The 19023-nt window shown below is 41.6% G+C and overlaps 1 protein-coding gene across 2 annotated transcripts in view; it reads left to right on the top strand.

The window, feature by feature from the left end:
* Klhl5 (kelch like family member 5) overlaps positions 1 to 19023 on the top strand; it is a 65774-nt gene that overhangs the window by 33328 nt on the left and 13423 nt on the right. For both annotated transcript variants that reach the window (XM_036201003.1, XM_036201002.1), the window contains 5 exons: positions 1188 to 1370; positions 2835 to 2971; positions 3840 to 4036; positions 8683 to 8895; positions 16373 to 16559. In XM_036201003.1, coding sequence (XP_036056896.1) covers positions 1228 to 1370; positions 2835 to 2971; positions 3840 to 4036; positions 8683 to 8895; positions 16373 to 16559 — 877 coding nt within the window. In that variant the 5' untranslated portion in view covers positions 1188 to 1227. The remainder of the gene's footprint in view (positions 1 to 1187; positions 1371 to 2834; positions 2972 to 3839; positions 4037 to 8682; positions 8896 to 16372; positions 16560 to 19023) is intronic.

The following is a 19023-nucleotide window of genomic DNA, read 5'->3' as shown; positions in this document are numbered from 1 at the left end:
TTTCCCCTCCCTCAGAACACACCTATGTGTAAGACAGGCTGGGAATACAGTCTAGCTGCCTCCCAGGAGGAAAAGGTCCTTATCAAACAGCAGTCTCTACAGCATGAACAATCTCTCTTACTCTGGCAAGGAACTTAACTAATTCCATTGATTTCACGATGCTCTTACTTTAAGAAGAGATCTGGTTTTGTTTTGTTTTGTTTTGTTTTATTTTTTGATAAGGTTATTAGTTATATTAAGAAAATTATCTTCCAATATGCTGAGAAATAAGAACTAAGTTAAATGTTGCCTGGGTATTGACCGACTCAAATGGTCCTAGACAATTAGATATGGTGGTCCATTCCAGCACACATGCCCCAGTTTCCAGCCTTCAAGTTACTTTAAACTAACTTAGCTTTTTAAATATATATTATTGATTATCTGAGTTTCTGAGAGAATTATTTGCAATGCTGTTTTTGTGACAGTGTTTTTTATAGATAACCTATGAAAATAGCCCATTTTTAAGTAAAGGATAGTTTGTATCTCAAACAAAATAATAATGACACCATTAAATATATTAGGAGATAACATCCATCAGTAAGACTGTAGCTTGGCTCTTCTTCAGCAGAGTCCCAGGGTTAGCCAGAGAGAAACCAAAAATGGCAATACAAAGAATACACGTAGCTATAGCTGTTAGTAGCACCTTCATTCCTGTGTTTACAAGACACACATACCCAAGCATCATTGATTTTTAAAACACCAAAGCAGTAAGCCATACATGCCTGTAGTCCCAGACTGGAGTTTGAGGTGAGCCTGGGCTATGCTGTGAGACTCTACACAGAAAAAAAAAAAAAAAATCTTTAAGACAATGAGTAGTTATCCTCTAATACTGACTGATGGCATTGATTCTATAGTGCATGTGAAGGCTTTACAGGGACTTAGTGGGGAAAAACTTTCACGACATGGTGATATATTTTTTTAAAGATGTATTTATTATATATACAATGTTCTGTCTGCATGTATGTCTGCAGGCCAGAAGGGGGCACCAGATCTCATTACAGATGGTTGTGAGCCACCATGTGGTTGCTGGGAATTGAACTCAGGACCTTTAAAATAACAGCCAGTGCTGTTAACCTCTGAGCCATCTCTCCAGCCCCCAATTTTTTTTTTAATGTATGTTTTCTTTTTTTTTTTTTTTCCCCCATCAGGACTTCCAATAGCAGCCAGACACTATCGTCCTGCCATACTATGGAGCCATGTTCATCAGATGAATTCTTCCAAGCCCTTAACCATGCGGAGCAAACGTTTAAAAAAATGGAAAACTACTTGAGACATAAGCAACTGTGCGATGTCATCTTAGTCGCTGGTGATCGTAGGATTCCAGCTCACAGGTAATTGTTTTGTAATTTCTGATATGAAATAGTCCCCAGATAACTTAATACCTGTGGTGAGATGATGCACTCCAGTTAACCCCTAGGCTTTGGTGGGGGTGGGAGTGGGGAAGAACACTGCATATGAGATCACTAAGCATACATGTCCCTATTTTCTTTCATGGAAACACAGGCATTAGCCTCACATCAGTCAATATTATTTGCTGTAGATATCGCTACAGTAAACAGTTTTCCTGCATATTAAATACTCATTAAATGCTTTAAATAAGCTGGATGGAAATTAGAGTTTGTGGATAGCCAGAAGCAAAACATCTCACAGAACAGAGTTCACAAATCTTAACGGTTTTTCTTTTCTTTTTTGAATGCTGTGGGTTGAACCCAGGCCTGTACTCTGCCCACTTAGGTACACTCCTGCCCCTTAACAGGTTTTAAAACTCCCGTGTACGCCCTAATTTTGTTTGCTGATCTCTATGAACTATGAAAAATGACGGTGGCAGTGAGGATTGCCAAACACAAGTGACCTATTTCTTGAGGTAAAAAGAATGAAAAGTATTTAGGAGAGAAAAATTCATTTTCTTCTGATAATTTTATATTTGTTCAGTTACTTATTGTTAATCACCACTATGATCACAACAACTACTTTTATGCCTTTCGGTATCAATTAACATTGTCCAAAAGTTTTTATAAAACCCTTGGAAGTGCAAATAAAACCATTAAAAAGAAGGAGCTTGGGTTCATAGCTGTCGATTAGCATACATTTACTGACAAATCCCTGTGATAAAAAGCCTGTGGTACAACATGGTTTCTTAGAGATTTCAACCTGAATTTCCCAGAGGCATCTATCTCATAGTGGCTGTGAAACTGCGCTGTCACCTCAGTGGCGGCACATGCTGACACCACCATCACACAGATGACCCCACAGGCTCTCTGCTCCTCCCCCCACCCCACTGAAAAGCTTTCAGTGACCCCCAGTCACTGGGTTGAAAGCCAAAGTACATGTGGTGACTGCACAGACCAGCTTGCCATTGACTCCAGTCAAAGTATAAAAAGTGTGAACTATTATAAAATTTGCTAACACCATTTTCAAGTATGTTCTGCATATTCATTCCTGCCCCAAATAGTTTAGGTTATTTTCAAAACTGGCGAAGAGAAAATAACCTTTACATTTTTCTTTTCATATATATAGTCAACTTAATACCAAGTACTTACAGCTTTTTTTAAAAAGATGCCATAAAATGGTGTTTGCATAGTAAAATCATTTAGCTCAGCAGGAAATTTCCAGTAATGGTAATTTATTATTCAAAAGAAGGAAGTTGAGAGCATAAAAGGGTTTGTCGAATGTAGGATGCATTTCCCAGAACCAGGTACTCCTGTGAGTGCCCAATGAAAAAGGAAGAGAATGCATTTATTAATGAACATCCAGCTTTAATGTACTCACTGATTGCCTTTCTAATGTATCCTCAGACTGGTGCTCTCCTCCGTCTCCGATTATTTCGCTGCTATGTTTACTAATGATGTCAGGGAGGCAAGACAAGAAGAAATAAAAATGGAAGGTGTAGAGCCGAATTCATTGTGGTCCTTAATTCAGTACGCATACACAGGTAACAAGTCAGAAAATAAACTAAAACCCTTTCGATTTATATTATGTGATTTGATTTCAGGTTTGATTTATTTTCCTTTCTCGTCTGTTTATGGTTTTCAATCAGAGTCTCATATATTCACGCTGACATTGAACTCATTATGTAGCCAAGGATGGCCTTGAACAGTTAGTTCCTGGCTCTTGCTTCTCCTAGATTTCAGATTTCTGCTTTGAATAAAGCAGTCTGTAGTTCAGTCAGTTCTGCTATGATCATCACTACTTCTGATGCTTTTCTGTATTGGTTAAAAATCTCTATGTTAAAAACCTTTAAAATGATTATCAGGATGAATGTTGTGAATAATACATTTTTAACGATTTTTTAATAGGTTTTTTTGTGTGTGTGTGAGTGTGTGTGTGTGTGTGTGTGTGTGTGTACATGTGAGTGTAGCAGGTGACTATGGAGACCAGAGGCATTGGAAGCCCTGGAGTTAGAGTTATAGGTAATTATGTGCTCCAGTCCCTTGATGGGTACCTTAAAATTTTTATATAAAAATAACATGAGTTGGGTTTAGGGAAATGACTCAGTAGATAAAAAGCAGTTGTTTGGCAAACATGTCCTCAAACTCACAGACATCCTCCTGCCTCTGCCTCTGGAGTACTGGGATTAAAGGCGTGTGCCACCCTGCCAGCTGCCATCCTTTTTTAAGTAGAGGTCACAAGGGGATAAAATTATTCACATTTAATATATTTTTCTTTTTGGAATCTTAAGCCTTCTGGGTCTGTAATGTGTGTAATGGGCTTTTATTTAGAAATCCTGTTGACAACAACAGTTATTGTATGAAAACAAGATTCCCGAAGCTCCCTCGTTAATGGCATTTCCTCCCATTAAGGCCGACTGGAACTGAAAGAAGATAACATTGAGTGCCTGCTGTCTACAGCATGCCTTCTCCAGCTGTCCCAGGTCGTGGAGGCATGCTGTAAATTTCTAATGAAACAGCTCCACCCGTCCAATTGCCTTGGAATCCGTTCTTTTGCCGATGCCCAAGGCTGCACAGATTTGCATAAAGTGGCCCACAATTACACTATGGTATGTATTTTTTGAAAATCAGACAGTCGTGTCCTCCTTGCCCCATTTCTTACCTTTGAAAGCTTACCTGCATGTTGCTGTTTTCATGTGGTTTTGCCACAAGTGTTAAGGTTCAAGTTCATGACTTGAACTAAGTTGGGAAAGGGAAACAAGCCGGAGGTCTCCTAATGGAGAATCCTAATGGCAGGTGTGCTGCTTTTAAAAGCTGGGTTCCTAAACATTCCACTGCAGCCCAAGGGTGGATTCCAGATCCGCTGCGTAGTCGCTGGTGGAGACTGGTGACTGACGGTGGCTGTGGTGTTTTGGTACAGCATCAAGATGAACGATAAGAGGATGCATGGGAGATCTCCTATTTCAGATGCCTCTGCTTACAACCAAGTGCTTGCCACCATGTAGAACAACACTCTTATTAAGTGCCATGAATTATGTGTTCAAAACAAATCAGAGGGGTTCTGATTCAGCAGCCTGAGAGATCATAAGCGTGGGTTGATCTCGGATAGTGAGGGACTAAGGGCGTATGGACGGTGTCTTGTTAGGACCAGCCTTCAGTTTCAACGGTCGAGGGGAACAGGAAGAGGAAGGTGGGTTTTTAAAGAATGGGCCGTCTTGCCACAAGGGCAGTGACTAAATTGTGTTGCCTTAAATGCTTCAACTAGGGCAGTAGAGCAGCTAGGGAAGAAAGACTGTGGGCATCCCAGTACATCAGTTTAGTTATTCAAAGACGAGACTTTATCAAGATTGAAGACCTGTCAGCCTGCCTCCTCCTCCTCCTCCTCCTCCTCCTCCTCCTCCTCCTCCTCCTCCACCTCCCACACTTCAGTTGAGTTGGTTTGTCTTGGAAGAGATTCATGGTGCTCTAGCAGTTTGGGGAAAAGCTCGAAAGATTTCTCTGACCAGAAGCACACATATAAAGCCATGCAGTTGTGATGGGCCTGTTCCTCTCTGGTGTCATCCCTTCCGAGGAGGGGGTCCTCTGTAATTGTCATAGGGCATCTGGTGAAATCACTGCACCACAGCACGGCAATATGCAGCGTAAGCTAAATGTTTTTAAATCAAGTCCTTGGAATCTAGCAGCTTCGCCACACTTCTTTGTAGATTCATTCCCATCTCTTTTTCTAGTGTGTGTGAGTGTGTTGCCTACATGGATGTCTGTGCACATGACTAGTGCCTCTGAAGGTTGGAAGAGGGTGTTGGATCTCCTGGAGCTGGAGTTACAGACAGGTGTGAGCTGCCATGTGGGTGCTGGGAATTGAACCTGGGTCCTGGAAGAGCAGCCAGTGCTCCAGACCCTCATTTTTTATTTTAACTTTCAGTTTCAAACTCCTTCGGAATATAATAAATGTGAGTAAATAAAGTAGACCTAGGTTTGTTTTCTTCCAAATAATTTTATAACTTAGTATCTCGTGTTTGTTAATATTGTATTTTTATTACATATATTATGTGCGAGCAAGCGCACGTGTGGAGATCAGAGGACTACTTGCAGAAGTCGGTCCTCTCCTTCCACCATGTGGGTCCAAGGATCAAAGTCAGGGCGTCAGGCTTGGCAGCAAGAGCCTTTACCCCTGAGCCATCTCCCCAGGCCCCACCTCTCTTTCTTCTGAAGGACTTTTATACATGCATTTAGGTCACTCCTGTTGTTTACAGTACAGGCATGATTGCCGCTTTAAGGTTGCGATGCAAATTCCACTGGAATTAGCTGGATGTTTTTAGAGCTATTTTCATAGCCAATTAGTTGCAGTAGATTTTTTTTTTTATGTCAAGGTCATTACTTGACATTACTTAGTTTCAATAGAGGAACGCGATGGAACTCTAATAACAATAAGTAATTTAGAGGCAGATTGTCTGATTTGAATGTTGCTATGGGAACGGAATAAGAATGTAAAGCAAGATTCAATCTTCAGTTTAAATAAATCCCTCAGTAATTTCATTTGCTTAAAAACGATTCTGCAGGGGGAAAGGGCAAGCGTCTGGCAACATGATGCCTGCTTGTCTCAAGAAACAGACCGGAAGTATGAGACAAGCATAGTGCTGGACCCATGAGTTCAGTTAGTGCATGATGTGCAGGGCATGCTCAGACCTCCTGCACAAGCATGGGCAGAAACGGGGAAGAGCTCCTCGGGATGCCGGAGTCTGGAAGCTTCTGTCCCATTTCTCCGTTGCCACGGAACATGACCTGGAGCATTTCATTTAACTTCCAAGAACATCCTAGATCAGTTTATCATTACAACTACTTAATGTCATTAGAGTTTTTATGAAGCAAATATGAACATATACAACTCTAAATGTGATTTGTCAGTCTAGAAAATGTATTTTAAAAAAATCATCGAATTCTTCTAAAATAGCTTCTTTAAAGCAAAGCCATGCTTTTGAAAAGAACTTTGTGTTTAGACTTGCTCCAGTCATGTTGGGTAATCTATGGAAAAACTCGGTTTTCATGTAGTGTAATTTAGCCTAGAGTGAAAAGGGCATGTCTCTGCAATACACACAGTAACAGTTTGTCGGCTAGCTGCCTCTTACTGATGAAACGCCGCTGATCCCACTGGAAAGTAGAACAGTCACATTAGTCTTGTGCAGATGTGTGGCTTAGCCAATATATAATACTTGCTTGCACCCGGCTAACCTCGAATTCACAACCCTCCTGCCTCATGCTCCTCAGAGCTGGAGTCACAGGTGTGTGCCACAACGCCAGGACACACCACCTTGTTAAATGACCAGAAATGCATCTTTATTTCTCAAGACTCCTGCCTAACATTATACATTAAATATCTTTGCATACAACTAGGTAATCTTCCTCCAAATTCATATTGCCTGCTTAATAATTACTGAGTTATAACTTTCTGTAGTTGGACATTTGGTCTATTTTACTATAAAAAGTGACGCTAAAAGAAGCATCCACAGGTATTTGGCTTGTTACCCGTTGTGCAAAGCATTTATTCAGGATGACAATGACAAGTGGGGTAAATGGGCTGAGAGTTTTACGGGGCTGGGAGTTGAACCCCAGGCCTCACTCACGCCAGGCAAACACTTCACTGCTGAGCTACAGCCCCAGCCTAGTTTTGATCATTTTGGGCACCTGCTGTGTGTTCCCAAATCATCTTATAATGTCAGTCTGCAACTGAGTACAACAGTGTGCTTGAAGCCATTCCAGCACTGAGATTTTATTAAAATATGTTCCTGAAAATGATAATCAATCACATAAAGTAGATTCACTTTGGTATCTTTTAACAAATCATGATGAATTGGAGCAATTGAATTTGGTTAATTATTCATGAATGGTTTTTCTCCTAAGACTCTGCTGAAAGGAATGGCAGCCCAAGATAGATTTCAGATCAGTATCTCGCTTGGGTTACCACAGGCTAAATGGAAAATATGATTCTCATTTTAATATGGAAGATAGTTATTGATAGGCCTTATCTCCAGCTCTGGTTTAGACAGCCTTAGCTAATTGACTAAATCTGTATGCAGAGGCAGATAGTACATTAGGAAGTGTAAGAGAAACATTACAAGATCACATGTCAGGAGTTTGTATTTGTATCCGTTATTCGTTAAGACTTACAGACTTCACAGCAGAGAGTGAGATTTCTTCCTCTCAGGGTGGAGAGATGGCTCAGTGACTGTGTACAGCTCTTGCAGAAGACCCATATTTAGATGGCTCACAACTACCCGTGATCTAGCTTCTAGCCTCTGCAGACACTGCACCCACACACATGCTTGCACACATTTTCAAGTAAAAATAAAAGATTTCTTTCTCTCCAGATTACTTAACATGAACATGACAAACAAGTTATTTCACTCCTGAGGGGATTGTAGGGACCCATTTCAAATCGCAGAGGGCTTGATTCTATCATGCAGTCAGGACTCAGTCATGTGCAGTCCCAGGTCCTGCTCCCAGTGCATGCTAGGTTAACAGGTTTGCTTTGGTCCTTTTTTGCTAAAAGCAAACTAACTCTGCATAAATCAGATTAGAAGAGATTTGAGTTTTCTTAATAGATCTGAAATCCTGGGTGGTCTTCTAAAAAGCGTAGGAATGTTTTTGAGGTATGTGTGGTGGCACACACCTGTGATTCCAGAAGTAAAAGAACCTCAAGTTCAAGGCCAGCCTGGGCTATATAGGTAGACCCCCGTCTTTAAAACAACGCAGATCAGAACAAAATGTGAATGGCTGCTTTGGCTGTAGAATAAGCTTAAAGACAAGTGTTCCGCCGTGGCAGAACAGAGGACTTTGATTCAGAATCTTAGGAAGCCTGGCCAGCCTGGAGGCAATTCCTGGGTCCAGAGGCAACCTCACTGCTCCCTAAATTCCTTAACAACAACAGTGAGCCTGATATTAGTCATCCTCCTTGGTGTTTACATCATCCTTTTCAGTCTTCTTCCAGAAGCCTCTGCAAAACTATTCCCTAACTCCAGCCACAGTAAATAAATGCCACGGGCCCACTTCACAAGGTAGCAAGCTGACACTGTGTCCACTCACGCATGCTTAACGAGAGGCACAGGGTAGTGTTTCTCCTGCTTTCTTTCCTTACACAATTGTGTCTAAAGTACAGATTACAATATTTTATATTATTAATATAGAAATGTAGCTTCTTTCATATAAATAGTGATGGCTAAGCGGAACGATATCATTGATTTGCCTTTTTCCCCTCTAGGAACATTTCATGGAAGTAATCAGAAACCAGGAATTTGTATTACTCCCAGCCAATGAAATTGCAAAGCTCTTGGCCAGTGATGACATGAACATTCCTAATGAGGAGACGATACTGAACGCACTTCTTACCTGGGTCCGCCACGATCTGGAGCAGAGGCGGAAGGAGCTCAGTAAACTTCTGGCTTATATTAGGCTACCTCTCCTGGCGCCGCAGGTAATTAATTGGCACTTGTCTACAGGTGTTTTCTTTGGCTAGTCTGTCAAAGTAATTTATCCGTTACAAGATATTAAACCAAAAGCCAGGCGGTGGTGGCGCACACCTTTAATCCCAGCACTCCAGAGGCAGAGCCAGGCGGATCTCTGTGAGTTCGAGGCCAGCCTGGTCTACAGAGCGAGATCGAAGACAGGCACCAAAACTGCAGAGAAACTTTGTCTAGAAAAACCAGAGAGAGAGAGAGAGAGAGAGAGAGAGAGAGAGAGAGAGAGAGTAAACAAACACTTTGCTGCTTCTGTTTGCAGCTCAGAGGGTTGAGCTAGCTAAGTTGTATTGATTAAGGAGCACTGTTGATTTGGGGTTAGCAATTTTCTTGGACTCTACTAACTAGAGGAAACTTAGTAATAAGAGCCAGAAATTTTAGATCAACTCATTGTCACATGTTGGTAAGTACCCACTGACTGCTGGCTTCTGTGGTAAATGCTCTGACTTGTGACTTGGCGTATTCACGTGCCACAGCCTGCCCATCTATGAAGCAGAGATGACATTGGTTCTGATCTAGTAGAGATACCTCTTTTCTGGCTGTCTCGGGATGTTGATGAGAGCAGTGCATTCTGTGAAATAAAATGTGCTATAAATAATGCCATAGTTTCCGAAGAGAGGCCTCTCGCTGTGTTCACAGTTGGCGATCACTTCATACCCACACAATTTCTCCTTTGTACGGTTTTCACTGGAATATGCAGGCATTCCCCAGCATTTTTTCCCTGCCTATCTCAGGCATTGAGTAGAGAAGGAGGCCTTGAACACAGAGAAAGTGAGGGCTCGTGCTGATTCAGGCTCGGCCTTCTTTTCTTTTTCTTTTTTTCTCATTATTTAAAGTACCATAAATGTTGCCTTGTTTGTATTCATTTTGCAGATAATGCATCATTTCTGGCTATGGTGAGTGGAAGTTACTGTTTGCACTCTACCTAGCAAAAACAAAAGTCACTGCCAAGGCCTCATGCTAAGCCCTCTGTATTCACAAGTGGGGCTGCATGAATGGATGGCAATTCAGGAAAAACAACGTAACGAAGGATTTCTCTTGAAATTGGATTTAAAAAGGGCACTGAAAGTTTTCTTGATTCCTAGCAGCTACTCTTTCCTATTGTTTTCTGAATGAAAGAGAATAAAGTATGAAAATCTTATTAGATGTTAGAAAGATCCTGTATAACCACATAACCTGGGGACGTAGTTCAGTTCTGCAGCTTAAAGGGCATTTCTGACATGGCAGGTCTCTCACCAGCCTTTAAAACCCCTGTTCCCATGAACTTAGGGACAGAGCACTTCCCTGAGTCCTTAGAAAAGACAGGAGATCATTGAGTCCAAAACCTTATCTTTAATAAGCAAGGCATCAGGCCAAAGCAAGTCAAACCAGATGTTCAGAACCACTGAGTGACTCCATGCATTCTTGTCCTTCCCAACTGTGGCTTTGGTTGCCTTTACTACTTGATTAGCATGGGACTTCTAAGAGCCAGAGCTAGGATTTGAACCCAAGTACCATTCTGTCTATTAAACACACCGTGTATGAAATTGCAGGGTTTGGGTTAAGGAGGAAGTAGAATCAAGCTAGGTGTGGTTATAATGTAGTGAGGAGAGGCTGTGAAGAGATAAGCGAATGACCTCAGCATGGAGAGAATGACTGTCCCCCTCCCCCCAAAAAGATGGCAGAGAACTAGAGTGAACTTCCTTAAATATCATGTGATCTGCATCTTGTTTTAGCCACCCGAAGCATGGTGAGGGTGGGGGACATGTCCAGGAAAGAGACCAGATTGTGCATACGTTATGAGATTTGAAGAACGCTTGCTTGACTGGAGCCCCAAAATAAAGAGGGGTGATGTCAAGAGGTGAAGTTAGAGAGGGACCTTTAGTCATGCCAAGGAGTTTGGACTTTATCTTAAAAGCCATGAAGAGGGATGGAAGGGTTCTATAACAGGAATGGCATAATGTAATTCTGTTTGGGGGCGAGAGCTATCAATGCACTACAGAGAATGGATTGGGGTCAACACTAGAAACCCATCAGAAAGGCTGTCGGAGTTCGGCCAGGCGAAGAAGACACTCAGGCAGTGCCAGAGAGAAATGACCAGAAACTGACAAAACGAAATGACTGGATTAGAAGGAGGGCCCAACATGATCCTGATTGTAGACTGAGATTAGTGAAGGTGATGTCCTTTGAGACAAAGAGTGTAGAGTGAGGGATGCCATGTAGCACAGGGAAGGGAATGGGAGAATCATTTTGCTTGGCACCTTAAACCTTAAATCCTCAGAATAGTAAGAGGGAAAAAATGGAAAAACTTACCAGCATGTTGGAGCCCAACCCAAAAGAATGATCCTGGCCAGAGAGAATGCAAAAGTGGTAGAGATGGACCCTGGGAAACACTAAGACTTGGTGGCCATTATCAACCTAGCCAAGTGACTGGAGCATTGCTAGAACTTGATTCCACGACGGAGGAGGAGGAAGTACTATGTCATCAGATGCTACAGAGAAGACAGATAAGGAGGAACTCAGTGGGTCAGCCACGTGGTTCTTGAAGTATAGGACTGATGGTGCCTGTGAACTTTTGAGATGGCCCTAGAGAGGTGACTTGATAAGCCCTGTACTGATTTGGGTGCACACTGAGGTGTGAGAGCCCTGTCCATGATGAGGGGTAATAGTCGAAGAATAAATATGATTGTGTTGGCCACAGTACTGCACAGTGTCAATGGTTATTTCACCTCTCTGAGCTGTGCTTTTCTTTCCTACAATGATAATACTAAGTGGCAGTATTGTGACACTTAGAGTTACACTGTTGCCCCCCCACACCCCTTTGGTAACTTCCTGTATGAATAGAACACAATGTATTTAGATCATATCCACTACCATATTACCCCCTTCCAACTCCTCAAGAAACACACACACACACACACACCACACACACACCACACACACACACTCACACACGCATGCATGCACCACTGAGTACGGTTGGTGCTGCCATCTGTGCATGGGTCTAGGACCATCCACTGTCACGTGGGCAATCTACTATGAACGACATGGCTGTAAGAAACTGACTTGCCTCCCTCAGTGGCTGTCACCTGCCAAAAGCCCCTCAGCTAAGGCTAAAGCTCATGAGCCCCTCCTTCATCCTGCATCCGCACTAGAACATTGGCGGGGTTGATCTTGTACAGGTCTTATGCAGACAACCACAGACACTGTTAGCCCTGCCACGTCCAGAACTCACTATTTCTTGGCAGTCCTCCTCCCAGACCCCTGGCTTTTATCATCTTTCTGGCCCCCTTCCACAATGTGCCGTGTGTGTGTGTGTGTGTGTGTGTGTGTGTGTGTGTGTGTGTGTGTGTGTGTGTATGTGTGTGTTACAGAGTTCCCGGTTAGGGCTGAGTACTTGTGAGGTTTGGGGGGTTTGGATTTGGGTTTTGGTGATAAAAATGAAAGCCAAAATTACAGAATTAGTTACCAAGTAGAATTCTTCAGTTAGAGTCTGTTTGTTTTACTTTAAAAGGTTGGGAAATATAACAATTGTTAAAATTGTCAGGTGCCTATTGGATAATTAATGACTATTTTAAAAACTGTGATTAGGTATAGTAACCTAGAGAATTTACATTTGTAAAATGGTGTTTTCTCAGTGATACCAAGTAAACGAGATTTTATCATCAGCTTCCAAATATTAAAATTTTATTATAGTGTCACTAATAGTAGATATTGTAAGCGATGGAAGAAATAATATGTATAATTATAACCTGCTACTGAAATGATCTTTTTAAAAAATTTTTATTCATTATTTGTATGTGGATTTGTGTACGTGTGTGTATATGTGTGTAATGTGGGGATGGCACACATTCCACGGTGTGCATGTGGAGGTCAGAGGAAAACGTCATGTGGGCATGTTCTCTCCTATCTTTAGGTAGCTCCATGGTTGGAACTCAGCTCCTCAGACTTACACAGCAAGGACTTTACTCACTGAGCAATCTTATCAGCTCCCCAAATGATCTTTTTAAGAAAACTCCTGCTTATGTGTGTGCGCGCACACTTGTAGATGCCATGTCTACTTGTTTCTATATATGCACAAGTCTCTGTACTTGCACATGCATGAATGTGAGTGCATGCACAGGCCAGCAGCCAACACCAAGTGTCTTCCTTGATCACGCCTCACCATATTTTTTGAGACAGGGTCTCTCACTCAATCCGGAGCTCATCACTGTGGCTAGACTGGCTGGCCAGTGAGCTCCAGGGATCCACCTGTCTCCAGCCTGCCCAATGCTGAAGTTACAGATGCATGGCCTGGTAGCCAGCTTTTGTGCAGGAACTGGAGTTCTGAATTCAAGCCCAAGCTTGTGTGATGGACAATTTACCAACTGAGCCATCTCCCAGTCTCCCAAGGGATCATTTTACATGACTTTCAAAAGAAACTGAACGATCAAAAAAGGAAGTGGTTGTGGTCACTGTGTTTTACCCTTGCCTGGGGTTCTGCTAAGAACTGACTCAAATTCAGGAAGGAAGAAGTCCTACAATTATTGATGCTGCAGGGAAGACCAGCTTCAGAGTCAATCAAGTTTGATGCAGTGTGGACCCGCCTGCCTCTGCCTCCCAAATTCGGGGACTAAAGGCGTGTGCCACCACCACCCAGCTTATCTTCACTCTTGTCTTAGTTTGTCATGACGATCTTTCTAAAACTGTCCCCTCAAAACACATATATATACCATCAAAATGTCTGATTTTCCAGAGACTTTTATTCTAATAGTTTGCCATTGTTTATGGCAAACAGGCATTCATTAAAAAAAAAAAAAGTGAGAGTGTATTAGAACCAATATTTTATAGTTTAGCCAGTCATAATAGTTTCCTGAACAATAGCTTACCTGCTACACTAATACTTGATTATTGGTGTTCTTGAATAAATTGCTTTATAATTTTTCTATTCCCACTTCTTTACTTAAATATAACTAATCCTGTTTTAATAAACTACAGAACTTACCAGCATGTTAAAAATGTCTTTCTTCAAATTGCATTTACTATAAAATCTCCTGAGACTTTACTTCCTATGTTTTATTTCACATTTATTTTATTTAGAATGCACTAAGGTAATTATATCAGAAGTAAAGCTAGCACTAACATTAATCTAAATGAGCCAACTCAGTGCATATGCACTAATGGCTTCTGTGCTAAGTTTATGGGTTTTTTTTTTGGGTGGGGGAGGCTGGCCCAGGTTATGAGACTTGTGTCTTAACTGAGATTATTTTGTCTTTGGTTTACGATGCATGCTTACCGAATGCCACAGGCTTTTTGTTGTTGCTTTTGTTTGTTTATTTGTTTGTTTTGTATTTTGAGATAGGGTTTCTCTGTGTAGCTTTGGCTGTCCTGGAACTGGCTCTGTAGACCAGGCTGGCCTTAAACTCACAGAGATCTGCCTGCCTCTGCCTCCTAAATGCTGGGGTTAAAGGCATATGCCACCATCGCCCAGCGCCACAGCTTTTTTATGGTAACTTTTGTTGGAGATTTCATTTATCTTCAGTTATCTAATCCTGAACATATTCTCAGCATTGTTAGCCATTCAGGAAATGCAAAGTAAAACAGACTCTTCTATTTACCAGCTGGCTGACATGGGCGTGGTGGGGAGGGTGTGTGGAGACAGAAACCTTACAAGGTGCAGGTGGGGATGGGAGCGTGGTGCAGATGCTCTGAAAAGCAGTTTTGAGGTTTCTTTAATGTTAAGGATAATTTTAGCTAGTTATCTATCCAAGAGAAATCAAAATACGTCCACACAATGATATGCACAGTATTTTCTTGTCAGTTTTGTTTGTAATCACTCCATACAGGAGACAGCCAAGTGTCCATCAGTTGCTGGATGGGCAGAGTGAAAGAGAACGAGTCAGTAGAATATTATTCAGTAGCAAAGAAGCTACAACATGGACAAGCCTAAAGAATGTGCTGAATAAAAGAAGCAAGATATGGAGGAAATATATGAGTTTGTTTCCATGAAATAGGCACAAGGCAGATCTGTGTGGATAGATGATTGTTTGAGACAGGAGGTGGCAGACGGGCATGGTAGTTCACAGGACTGGGGCTCAGGGATCTACCTGAGCTGAAAGACGTGCACCAGACCTGTCCACTTGCTGCATTTACTAAAAGTCAACTCATTAGATTAAGTATGGTATGTCCCCTCTGCCCTCCAGGCTAATTGATAGACTAGGGTTCCACTATGTTTTAAAGGGTAATACACTGTGCCAGGGTAATTTTTTCCAAGAACAACAGCAAAAGGACAATTATCAGGGAATCATCTATCAGGAAATCATTACATCACTAGCTTAAAAGAAAAATTATTCTTTCTTTTATATGATCTTATTAATTGTATGATCTTATCAATAGATGTGTGAAAGATATTTGAGGAAAAATTGGTAACGGTACTTAATTTGAAACACTGAAGTAGGAAGACAAGGACACAGCCTAAATAAAAATGGACCACACAATGCTATAGCAACTACAGTCTGAAACAGTAAAACGCTAGTACCACCTGAACGCCAACCAGAAGCAGAGAGGCTCCATTTTACCCAATTATTTACCATTACATTGAAGGTTTGGACAGTATGATAAACCCATAAACTGAAATCATTAGTGTCCATCCAGAAAAAGATGCCAAACTATTCCTGTTCAGTGATGAGTGGGTGTATAACAGCTAGAGCTTAGTGAGTGTGGTCAAGTCCGAGGCTAAAATACAAGTTATAATAACCTGTAGATTTTTTTTCTTCTCCAGCAAAACATAAAAAATTAAAGCTTAAGAGAGTAAAATGGTAATCAAAATAATTACATATGAAGAATAAATTTAACAAAATGAAGGCAAAGGCAGTCAAGAAAATCGTACAAGTGAAAGGCCTCTTGAACAGAAAGACCTAATATATAAATTGACATGGAAAACTAAACCCCCAGATAGCTAAGAAAACCATGAAACTTCATGAGGGGAGACTGAGGAAATCAGATTTCAGAACATGCTGTTATGGCATTAATAATCTGGCTGTGGCAACTCTTGCCTAAGTCTCAGCACCTGGAAGGCTGAGGCACGAGGACCAGGAGTTCAGGGCTAGCCTGGGCTAGATAGTGAGTGCAAGGCCAGTCTATGTGAGTTCCTGCCTCAGAAACAACACAAACAGGGAGGGGAGGAGGGTGATGCACACCTTTAATCCCTGAACTCAGGAGGCAGAGGCACTAATAAGCCGGCGTGGTGACCCTTGCCTATAATTTCAATACATGAGACGCTGAGACAGGAGAATCAGGAGTTCAAGACTAGCCTGGTCTACACCATGAATTCCAGGTCGACCAGGGCCACATAGTAAGACCCTGTCTCAAAACTAAAATCAAAGCCTAGGGATAAGCAGATCAGTAGAACAAAGCAGTGAACTAAGAAGTATATTGTATATGTCTTTGTAGTACGTACACCCTGTTCTTTTCTAGTTCCTGGCAGACATGGAAAACAATGCACTTTTTCGGGATGACATAGAGTGTCAGAAGCTCATTATGGAAGCAATGAAGTATCACTTATTACCTGAGAGACGACCCATGTTGCAGAGTCCTCGGACAAAGCCTCGGAAGTCGACTGTTGGAACATTATTTGCAGTTGGAGGAATGGATTCAACAAAAGGTACTGAACAGTCTTCGACCTAGAGGAACAGAGGGTAATATGTAATACTACCAAGAGGCCCTGATGGTTCAGGTAGGTTCAGGGATAAGAACGGGAAAACATGAGTCTGGAAAACAATTCTAGTGCCAGAAAGTATCCAAGGAATGGTAGGGGCAGGTCAAAAGATAGAGAAAAACAGCTTGTTTAGAAAGTCATTTGAGCATCAAAGTAAGTAGTAACTGAGGATAATGTAAAATCAAAGTCTCCACAAGTTCACAGTGACACAAAGAAAGAAAGGAAAGCTATTTTTTTCAGTGGAGTGCCAGTTGATATAGGAAAAAAAAAAAAAAAAACAAGATTAGGAAAAAGTATTTAGTGTGGGCTAGGAATCTAGCTCAGTGAGAACACTCACTTCACATGCATGATGCACTGGTTTAATCCTGCAGATACACACACATACACACACTCATGCAAAGCACTCAAGCAAAGAAAGATTATACCCATTTGGCAACCACCAAAATACAAAATCTCTAGTGTGAAATTGAGAAATTCTTGGAGAAGGCATAATACTCAAAACATTTCAGATTTCAGAGATTTATTTAAATCCCAGCTTAGTTGTCACAAAAGGTAAAATGGTGTCTTAACAAATACTGAGAACTGACACTTAACACTTATCCAAGGGACCAAAGCTCATGTTGTCAGTGCTGAGACCAAGCAGCCAGTGCTCCGATAGGACCCGCTCTCCAGAAGTCAGCAGCCAAAAGCATCACCTGAATCATGGGGAGAACGCAGGTCCAAACTGGGGCCTACAGAGTAGCTTGTCTGTCTGTGGTATTAAAACATGCCGATGCCATGAAGTATACCTCCAAATCCAGAGTTCAGAGGCCGGCGAGATGATGCCACAGTTAAGAAGCAGCCTTTGGTGCCACTGCAGGGAACCAGAGTTTATTCCCAACACCCACATCAGATGGCTCCCAACAACTCAAGCTTCAGGGCATCTGAAACCATCTGGCCTCCGAAGGCATCTACAAAAGTGTGAATGAGCACACACAAAGAGAAACACATACACACATAATTAAAAAACAAAACAAAAGATTCAACTTGATTCCAGATTATGGAAAAATAGAGAAAAAATATCAACTATTCTAATATATTGTCTTGGTTTTGTTGTTGTTGTTTTGTTTTGTTTTGCCACAGAGGTCATGATTGAGACTGAAGACAAAATGCTAAATAATAGCACTGTAAAATGTTAATTTCAGGTGTTGATGGTTGTATTATAGTTTTTTTAAAGAGAATTTCTTGTTCCAAAGAGAGATACTGAACTATTGAGGGCTACAGAGTCACCATTTCTGTGATTTACTCTTAAACAATTGAGAAAAAAATCCGTGCATGCATGCATACAGACAGACAGACATAGAAAAGAAAGCTAAACATAAACATTTGGGAACCTTGGTTAAGGTGGCTAGCAAATCTTTGGACCATGCTGGCAACAATGGTTACTAATGGTAGAAGAGCATGCATGGTGCCACTGGCTGTCGGTTGCTATGGGAGCTTGAAAGCTTGAAAGCTCATGCGTATCTGCCCATAGAGCTAGTGTGTACATCCCCTGGCAAACCCTCTCTGACTTCCATCTGCTTCTCAGTTTTGGCTCCTCATGGTCCTTCTCTCGCCCCTGTTCCAACCCCATTGACCACCTTGCTCATCTAACATGCCAAAGGATGCTATGTTAGACGTTCCCATCACTTCCCTCCGATAGACAGCCTCTCACATGCCAGCTTGCCACAGAGGCTTCCCATGGCTCTTGGTAGCAGCCTCTTGCCTACCTCTTTCAAACCCTTTCCCACCTTTCTTCCCCTTAATCTCATTAATATGCATTACATTTCTTCACAGTATCTGATACATTGTTTTGTTTTGTTTTGTTTTTTGTTGTTTTGTTTTTTGAGACAGGGTTTCTCTGTAGCTTTGCACCTTTCCTGGATCTCGCTCTATAGACCAGGCTGGCCTTGAACTCACAAAGATCCGCCTGCCTCTGCCTCCCTAGTGCTGGGATTAAAGGCATGCGCCACCACTGCCCAGCTGATACATTTATTTATGGTCTCTTTACCTCTTCCTCCCCCCAGTAAGTAGAAAAGCATGGGGATTTTGCTTATTAACACATCCCTATTAATATTCATGTTAAAATTCATATTACTGTGTAAAGCCTGGAGTAATACTTTGCTGGTAGACAGCACCCCTGAATGTTTGTCAAGTTTGTCATCTCCTGAATTACTTCTATGACTAAAGCTCTTGGTGTACTCATCACGTTTTAGTATTTCTCCCGTGTACGGTAACTTTAAGGAATGTAAAATCATGACCTATATGCCAGATTGCTACTTTACTTTAGGTTCGTGGATGAAAGACTGTAAGGTCTATACTGAGCCAGGAGGATATAGATCAGTGACAGAGTGTTTGACCAACACATGTAAGGTCCTGGGTTCAGTACACA

The sequence above is a fragment of the Onychomys torridus genome, chromosome 10 (assembly GCF_903995425.1).
Source record: "Onychomys torridus chromosome 10, mOncTor1.1, whole genome shotgun sequence".
NCBI classification, from domain to species: domain Eukaryota; kingdom Metazoa; phylum Chordata; class Mammalia; order Rodentia; family Cricetidae; genus Onychomys; species Onychomys torridus.
This window is presented reverse-complemented; position numbering and strand designations above follow the sequence as displayed.